At 36.3% G+C, this 9,796-nt stretch overlaps 1 protein-coding gene across 1 annotated transcript; it reads left to right on the top strand.

Annotated features, from left to right (window-relative positions):
- The first annotated feature begins 2,511 nt into the window (after positions 1 to 2,511).
- Positions 2,512 to 4,218, top strand: LOC132619697 (uncharacterized). Its single transcript, XM_060334525.1, has 2 exons — positions 2,512 to 3,072; positions 4,144 to 4,218. Exons 1-2 carry the CDS (start codon positions 2,512 to 2,514, stop codon positions 4,216 to 4,218), a joined length of 636 nt encoding a protein of 211 aa, XP_060190508.1.
- The last annotated feature ends 5,578 nt before the right edge of the window (positions 4,219 to 9,796 follow it).

Below are 9,796 nucleotides of genomic sequence, written 5' to 3'. Positions count from 1 at the left end.
TGAAGATGAGGCTTTTAGGGAAATTAATAAGGAATTGGAACAGTTTGAGAATAAACCTAAGCCTAATCTTAATGAAACCGAGCCAATTAATCTGGGAAGTGCCGAGGAAGTCAAAGAAACAAAGATAAGCATTCATGCAGATCAAAGAACCAGGGATGACAAAATCCAAGTTTTGTTTGAATATAAAGGTGTGTTTGCTTGGTCCTACGATGACATGCCGGGTCTAAGTGACAATTTAGTAGTTCATAAGTTGCCTACATACCCTGATTTTCCACCAGTCCAACAAAAACAAAGAAAATTAAAGTCAGATATGAGTGACAAAATGAAAGAGGAAATCATGAAGCAACTGAGTGCAAATGTGATCAAAGCCATCAGATACACCACCTGGCTGGCAAATATAGTGCCTGTACCCAAAAAGGACGGGAATACCAGAGTTCGTGTTGATTACAGGGATTTGAACAAAGCTAGTCCCAAAGACAACTTTCCCTTACCCAACATCCACATCCTCGTTGTCAATTGTGCCAAACACGAGATTCAGTATTTTGTGGATTGTTACGTTGGGTATCACCAAGTTCTGATGGATGAAGAAGACGCAGGGAAAACTACCTTCACCACTCCATGAGGTACTTATTGTTATAGAGTCATGCCATTCGGTCTAAAGAACACAGGAGCGACTTATATGAGGGCTATGACCACCATCTTCCATGACATGATACACAAAGAGATCGAAATATACATCGATGACGTGATCATCACGTCCAAAACGCAAGTTGATCATGTGCAAGACTTGAAAAAATTCTTTGAGAGGTTGCGGAGATACAATCTCAAGCTCAACCCAGCAAAATGTGCATTCGGAGTTCCGTCTGGAAAGCTTTTGGGTTTTATAGTCAGTAGAAGAGGTATAGAGTTGGATCCTTCTAACATAAAGGCCATTCGGGAACTGCCACCCCTAAAAAACAAGACTGAAGTTATGAGTTTACTTGGGAGGTTAAACTACATCAGCAGGTTCATAGCTCACCTCACGAGCACATGTGAGCCCATTTTTAAGATTTTAAAGAAAGATGCCGCTCTCAGGTGGACAGAAGACTGTCAACAGGCTTTTGAAAAGATCAAAGAGTACTTATCCAACCCTCCTGTACTGGTCTCGCCAGAACCTGGTAGGCCTTTGTTCCTTTATTTATCAGCGATGGACAACTCTTTTGGATGTGTTCTTGGTCAACATGATGCTAAGGGTAGGAAGGATCAAGCAATCTACTACCTGAGCAAAAACTTTACTAGCTATGAGGCCAAGTACACACTCCTGGAAATGACATGCTGCCCCTTAACCTGGGTTGCTCAAAAACTGAGGCACTACCTTTTATCCTAGACAACTTATCTTATATCCAGGATGGACCCTCTAAAGTACATCTTTCAAAAGCCAATGCCAACTGGAAAACTCGTAAAATGGCAAATCTTACTCACAGAATTTGACATTGTCTACGTTACCCTCACACTGCTATGAAAGCACAAGCTTTGGCGGATGACTCGGCGGAGAACCCAATTGATGATAACGATGAACCATTGAATACATACTTCCCAGATGAAGAAGTCAATTCTATCAAGCAAGTGCATTCAAATGATAGCCATGCCTGGAAATTGTACTTTGATGAAGCAATCAACGTAAAATGCATAGGGACTGGGGCAATTCTCATATCACCCACGGGGCAATATTACCCCGCAATAGCAGGACTTAGTTTCTTTTGTACAAACAACACAGTAGAGTATGAAGCTTGTATAATGGGTCTAAATATGGTGATAAATTTGGACGTGCATAAACTAATAGTGATGGGAGATTCTGACTTGGTCATTCGGCAGGCTCAGGGCGAATGGGAAAATCGAGATATCAAGCTTATTCCATATAAACAATATGTTGAGAACATTAATAAAAGGTTCAAGACCATTGAGTTCAGATACATTCCAAGGTTTTCTAATGAGTTGACCGACGCCTTAGATACCTTGGCCTCAATGCTCCTATATCCAGGTAATACTCGCATCGACCCTTTGGAAGTTCAAGTTCGCGACCAAAATGGTTACTGTAACATAGTCGAGGTAGAACCAGATGGTGAGTTGTGGTAGCAAGACATCAAGCAATTCTTGAAGAAAGGAAAATATCCAGAACACGCCAGTGGAAGTCAGAAAAGAACTATTAGGCATCTGGCTAGTGGTTTCTTTCTGAGTGGGGAAACCCTATACAAAAGGACCCCAGACTTGAACTTGTTAAGATGTTTAGATGCTAAAGAAGCCGAGAAGATTATGAATGAGGTGCATGCTGGAGTATGTGGGCCACACATGAACGGATACGTCCTCGCAAAGAAGATACTTCAAGCAAGATATTACTGGCTCACCATGGAACGAGATTGCTTCCGCTTTGTGAGAAAATGTCACCAGTGCCATTTTCACCGTGATTTGATTCATTCACTCCCTTCAGAGCTACACCCTATGGCCGCTCCTGGGCCTTTTGTCACTTGAGGAATGGATGTCATTGGGCTGATTGAGCCGAAATCTTCGAACAGACATCGATTCATCTTGGTCGCAATTGATTACTTCACCAAATGGGTGAAAGCAGTCACCAAGAAAGCGGTGGTAGATCTTTTTCATTCTAACATCATCTGTCCTTTTGATACCCCTAAGACCATCATCACTGACAATACAACCAATCTAAATAGTCATTTGATGAAGGAGGTGTGTGAGCAATTCAAAATTGTGTATCGCAATTCTACCCCTTACCGGCCAAAAGCCAATGGAGCCGTTGAAGCTGCAAACAAGAACATCAAAAAGATTCTTAGGAAAATGGTTCACGGCACCAGAAAATGGAATGAGAAGCTGCCTTTCGCACTCTTGGGATACCGCACAACTGTTCGCACTTCAGTTGGCGCAACTCCTTACTTGTTAGTGTACGAGACTGAAGCAGTAATACCGGCTGAAGTCGAAATTCCCTCTCTTCGTATTATTACGGAAGCCAATATAGAGGATACTGAATGGATCAAAACCCGATTAGAGCAGTTGACGTTAATCGATGAAAAGCGGTTGGCGGCAATTTGTTTTAGCTAGCTATACCAGCAAAGAATGGCCCGCGCGTACAACAAAAAATACACCCGAGAAACTTTGAAGTGGGCCAACCTATTTTAAAACGCATTATTCCACACCAGGAAGAGGCCAAAGGAAAGTTCGCCCCGAATTGGCATAGCCCCTACATCATCAAGAAGGTGTTAACTAAAGGAGCATTACATCTGACGGATATCGAAGGAGAAAGGGCAGACATAGCCATTAACGCAGACGCGGGCAAAAGGTACTATGTCTGATCATTTTTCACTCCGTCTCATAGAGGCTTGGCATTCTCTGGTTAGGACGACGAAGGTTTTTCATTCTCTACTTTTTTCGTTTTCCCGCAAAATACAAAAAGCAAAAAAAAAAAAAAACTTTCAACCGGATTGAACTACGTTTGACCTGATTCCAGAAGGATACGTAGGCAGCCCTTTCGGGGTTCGGTCACACCACCCAAAAAACCCACATCCCCCAGTATTCATAGAAACTGGGGCAATTCTTTTTTTATTTATGTCTTTTCGACTATCCCAACAAAAGACCTTATGATCAACCTTTGAGAATGCCAAAGTCTAGCATGTTTTGCATAGATGATTAGGCACCAAGGGCAATACGTCTTAGTTTGAGATCTTTTGGGTAATACGCGCTTACATTTCATTTTTCTCCTAAGGCAATACGTCTTAGTTTGAGATCTTTCGGGGCAATACGTCCTTGCATTTCATTCTCCTCCTGAGACAATACGTCTTAGTTTGAGATTGGGAAATACGCCTTTGCATTTTATTTTTCTCCTAGGGTAACACGTCTTAGTTTGAGGTCTTTCGGGCAATATGCCCTCGTAGTCTAATTTCTCCTGAGACAATACGTCTTAGTTGAGATCCCATTTCCTTTTTCGCCTAGAATAAATACTTCCTAGTCCGAGTTTTTTATTTTTTTTTTATTATTTTTTATTATATATATATAGCATGGTTAGTTTACAGTTTTACTAATAAACCACAAAATTTTCCTAGTACAAACTGGGGCATAAAGTTTTGTGTGGTTTTATTTGTTTTTGATGGCTTGCAGGTTTCCCTGCAAAGCTCGAACTTGATGTGCAAAAATAAAGCTCCAACTCTCATCAGAGAGAAGAAGGGCGTTTAATCTTAAAAATAACTAGCGTCAGCTTTGATACAATGCATGCAGCGACCCAGCGTCTCAGGCTCTATCTTCTTAGCTTCTGATTAAGAAACAAACATTCAAGAATATTCCACGAAATACCGTCTAGAAGAGCATCAATGACTCATTCAAAGTTGCAATTTCAAGTCTTAAATCTGAGCTTCAATATTAAACTTTGAGATAAAATTACCCACAAAAGGTGAGGTGATAACTGAAGAGCCAAAGTGAAGATCCAAGGGAAGACTCAAGACGAGTAGAATAGATAGGATCTTGTGTTGTCTTTTCTCTTTTTGTATTTTTCATTTTCCTTTGTAGTAATAACAGAAGCCACAGACTAAAACCTCAACGAGGCCTCACTCAACTCTCCAATTCATCATTCCATCTCTTCATCCACTTGAACTACATGTGACCTGATTCTCTCATAACTCGGGATATATAGGCTGCCCCAAACCAGGGCTCGGTCACCCCTCTTTTCTTTTACTTTCCTTTCCTATTTTAAATAAATGGTTAGGTCAAAAATCAGTTACATCGTTCATTTCTTTGCTTGAAAACTCTTCATGTTTCCAAGCACAGAGCGGCATGCTGTGAACACCTAATTTTTGACCAAACATAAGACGTTACACTATATGTATATATATGTGTGCGTGTTTTCTTTTAATTCAGGTCTTAATAAATAAGCTAGTAATTTTAGTACTCTTCTTAGTTATATTATTTCAATTTTCTAAATTTCAATTAAAGTCTAAAAGTTGTTAGCTAACATTTGTCATCATTATATTTTATTTATTTTATTAATTAAAAAAAGAAAAGGAAAAAGAAAAGGAAAAAGCTGAAAATTTTATAGTAAAAAGCACATCTGTAACATTAAATGCACAATATTGTTGTTTGAAAAAATTGCACCAAACATATCCCTAAAATCCCTCTTCTGAAAAGTTTTACACCCCCTTTTTCACTCCCACACTTTCCTATTTTCACACTACACAATACACACACTTTTCCCTTTCCCCTCATTATAAATAGACACACAAACACAACAAAAAGGAGAACACACACAGATAGAGGGAAAGAAAAAGAAAACCTAAGAGAGAAACACATCAATTCCTTCCTATCCATAAGTTTGTGTGAGTTCACTACAAGAAACATGACTTATTGTTGCAACATTTAGTACCGACCTTATTTATTGCTACAGAAGTCACATATCCAGTGGCGACACATTGTTGCTATAGAAACTAAATTTTTAGTGGCAACTTTTCTTAGGTCGCCACTAATATATGTCACTAATTCTGAAATTTCAGTTCCTGCTACTGCTAAAAATTTGGCTCCAAATATTTAGTGGTGACTTGTAAATAGTCGCCACTAAGTACCAATTTGTGGCAACCTGGTCGCTTCTAATAATCCAATTAATTTAATTTTAAAATAAAAAGAAAATTGAAACAAATTATTCATTAAAAGAACGGAGAAAGCTTATACGCTTCAGTCCTCCATTTCTCTAGAATTTCTTTTTCTCCATTTCTCTCTGCTCATACCACAAAATTTCTTCAAATCTCCCAATTATCTATGCTCGTTCCATAAAATGTGTGCCACATTTTGGAGACCCAAAAACTCTAACTAGAAATTGTGACTCCATCAGGTATGTTTTTCGTTTTGGTCATATAATTTTTTGGATTTCATCTCCAATTTGTTTAACCCATATGATAATTTATAGGAATCTGAGTTCTCTAAACTTGAAGGAGGAAGGAAGAGAGTTCAAAGTCTGAATATTCACTGTAAGGGTAACCCGTTTGAAGGTTTGAAGCTTGAAATCGCTTTGAGGGTAAGTTAAGTTATTCATGTTTATCGACTCTCATCACTAATTTTTGCTTTTCGTATTTTGTCGATTCTTGGTCTTGATAGTAGTTTTTGTGTTATCCCATAACTGAAAGTTTTTTTTTTTTTTGAAATTTTAGACCTTTTGATGTTGTTATTGTGATTTCATGTTCATATTACATTGGGTAGCTTGAATTGTGTGATTTATGAAGAGAAAAAGGGGTTAACTTTAGGTTAAATTTACTTGATTTTGAAGTATTGAGTACATTTTTTCTTGAAAGAGAGATGGGTAAAGCTAATTCAGTGATTTATGCAGAGAAAATAGCTTAATTTAGGCTAAATTTATACGGGTTTTGAAGTATTGAGTACGTTTTTTCTTGAAAGAGAGATGGGTAAAGCTAATTCAGTGATTTAAAGGCGAATCTTGAAGCAAAGAATCAAACACCTGATGTGAGTATGTGAATTCTTGATTGTTGTTTATTAAAATTATGATTTTGGTTGAACTAATACCACCTGATGTGAGCCTTGTTATGAATAATGATTTTGCTTGAGTTTGGTTGTTAAGAATTCTCTCTTTCCCTTTATTTGGTCATGCTAAAAACTTCAAGATTCCAGCTTTGTTTCCTTCAGAAAAAATGCAAAGTGAGTTAAACATAGAATCTTGGATGAAATTTGGATTTTTTTTGCTTCACTTGTAGCTTGGATTTTTTGTTGGTTGGATGATTGATTGAGTTTGGTTAGTAAATTTTATGACTTTTATGGTTTTTGACCTTTTTATGGCCATTTCTGTTTTGTGAGGAAATATGGGAATAGCAGTATGTGACTTCTTATTTTTTTGTTGTTATGAATAATGATTTTGCTTAGTTTGATTGTTAAGAATTATATCTTTCCCTTTATTGGTCATGCTCAAAACTTCAAGATTCTAGCTAAGGTGAGTTAAAGGTTGATTTTTTGCTCCAAGTATACCCATCTCTCTTTCAAGATGGTGTAATTCTCCATTACATATTTAAGGATAGAAATTGCTTAGTCCTTAGTTCTGATTTTGGACATGAATTTTACAGGTGATTCACTGTTTGAATGGATAAGTTACTTCAGATTTATATTTAAATCTAGTTGAATCGGTTGTGTGTATTCAGTTATCCTTGATATTAATAAATCTCAATCTAATCTTATTAGAATTCATTCAAATTCTAAAGGAGCTTAAGTTTTGTGCACTGTCAGTGTAACAAATGTTTTACACTATCAGGTAATTTTGACCTCCTACAGCAAGTTACCAACTTTTCCACCTTTTTTTTCTTTTTCTAAAATTCAACCGCTCCTCCGTTATTCTGCTCTCTCAAATCATGCTATCTGTCATCCATTTTCTTTGGCTTTTCATCCCGTCAGCTTCTTTTTTCTCGTTCAGACCCTCCATCCGTGCTATCTATTTCAACAGAATATGATTTTTGGGTAATACTAAAGAGATCAGCCCCTGTAAATTGTAATAATGAAATAGATAACGCAAACTTTCAAAACAGTCTGAAAGGTTTTTTTAAATCTTGTGGTAAAGGTATAGTTTCAAACCATAAAGAAATTTAGTGCAAGAGTGATGCCTAATCAAGACAAATTTCATATGTCTGATGTTCGATGTAGCTAAGCCTGAGGATAGTATATTTCCTGTTGAGTTTTATTATATTTTAGGGCCTTCATGTTACTGGATTTATTTGTCATTTTTACTATGGTCAAAAAATTAAGATATCTACAGTTTTAAGTTAGAACTAGCAGCATCTTTGAAAAATTGTAGTTCATGCGTGTTCTAAAAACTCGAATTGCTTAGGAAGAATAATCTCTCAAGAGATGTGACTGAAATTACTGCTTCAGTTTACAATATCATCTAAGATTTGAATCGTGCGTATGAATTCATATTGCTTATATATTGTATATGAAAATTTTCTCATCTGAGATTGAATTTGTGTTTCCAGTTGAGGGCTTGAAGAATTTGACGAGGATGTCGGTAGAAATCCATGAAAACTGTTAGACTTTAGTAAATAAAGCTGGAAAAGGAAAAACCTTTTGGCTAACAGTAAACTTGAAAATAAATTTGGCGACCAGTAAAACTAGAAAATAATTTAGGTAACCAGGACAGTGCACAAACTTAAATTCATTCTAAAATGTGTTAAATTCTGGGCCACAGTTTTAGTTTTTTGTTTTGTCATAAAAAAACTACTTTTCTGGTGCTTTATTTGTATAACTAATAAGTTCATCCTTTATGTATGTAGCTACTAAATTCTTTTGCTGATCTATGTATGTAGCTAAGTTTTGTCATAAACAGAATTAATCAACCAAGTTCTTAAATAGTATAATATTCTTCTGCTCCTTTAAACATACAACTCTGATTAAATGAAAGTATGAATATGCTAGTTTAGAACTTTGGGGGATGAAACCAGTATGTGTATTTTATTGCACTCGATAATTTGAACTAACTAATTATGAAAATGCAAACATTGATAGCCTAGTCAAAATACAGAAAGATAGTAAACACTTTCTGAATAGAGTCACTAGAGTTCATACTTTACAAAATGCTAATTCATAATTGTGTGATATTTTTTTTTCTCTTTTGATTTTGGGATGACAGTACATATTATGGTTTAAAGCAATTGACAGTGAACTTCTTACATTTTTTAGCTCGGGTATTACCATTATCTATAAGATGCTTAGTTTATCTTTTAATTTCTTGAAGCAAGTCAACTATTAAGAATTCAAAAATTTGTGATTTGAATATTCTTCGTAAGTTATAGTAATCACAACTATTCTTGTTATAATGATAATGCACCTCTCATTTAAAGTATGTTTTAGTTATAAATATATTAATTTTTTTAACTATGAAGGTTCATATTCACTCACTAATGTTGATGCATCTTCGTACCCTTTTCCACTGTTTATCATTATGAAAAATCTAATTAATTAATCTGTTCCTTTTTTGTTGAAAAATAGGAATGGATAAAAGTTGGTTGAATATTAGGAATAGAGTTGACCAAAGGTATAGAGATGGAGTAGAAGGATTTCTTAATGGGGCATTCAGTCAACCCGAGGTGAGCACTATTATTTGATGTCCTTGTAAAGGGTGTATGAACACCGTGTTCAAGCTAAGGCTTGATATAAGAGGAGACTTGTTGATGAAGGGCTTTTGGGATTCTTATAAAGTGCGAGACTTGCATGGAGAAGTGTTCATTAGAGTTGAAAGTTCTAATGACGCATATAGTCATGAAGTAGAAGATGATAGCATTGAAGCGGATGATATTACTGAAATGATTCATGATGCTTGTGGATATATGAATGTGGAGGATAATACTAATTCTACAGAGGGAAATGAAGAGCCAAATGTGCATGCAACAAAGTTCTACAAATTGTTAGAAGATGCTCAGACAGAACTTTATTCTGGTTGCACAATTGTCTTAAAGTTATCTTTTGTTGTTAAGTTACTTCACTTGAAGTGCCTTAACCATTGGAGCAACAAATCAATGGATGAATTGTTGAGCTTCTTTAAAGAAGTTCTTCCCGATATGAAGCGAAGAAGGTTCTTCGTGACCTAGGATTGGGGTACACCAAAATAGATGCATGTTAGAATGATTGTATTCTATATTGGTGCGATTATGTTAATGCTCAATCATGTCCCAAGTGTGGTAAGTCTAGATGGATGTCAGAAGAACATAAAGGCAAGAAAGTAGCTCATAAAGTATTGCGACATTTTCCAATCAAACTAAGGCTTCAAACATTATAC

The sequence above is a fragment of the Lycium barbarum genome, chromosome 11 (assembly GCF_019175385.1).
Source record: "Lycium barbarum isolate Lr01 chromosome 11, ASM1917538v2, whole genome shotgun sequence".
Taxonomy (NCBI): domain Eukaryota; kingdom Viridiplantae; phylum Streptophyta; class Magnoliopsida; order Solanales; family Solanaceae; genus Lycium; species Lycium barbarum.
The sequence above is the reverse complement of the archived record's forward strand: the minus strand, read 5'-3'. Positions and strand labels throughout refer to the sequence as shown.

What these genes read in the sequence shown, in the direction of transcription:
- LOC132619697 (XM_060334525.1), top strand. Translation starts at nt 2,512, where the DNA reads ATGGATGTCATTGGGCTGATTGAGCCGAAATCTTCGAACAGACATCGA. An exon ending in TCGATGAAAAGCGGTTGGCG is followed by an intron (nt 3,073 to 4,143) that starts GCAATTTGTTTT and finishes GATGGCTTGCAG; the next exon opens with GTTTCCCTGCAAAGCTCGAA.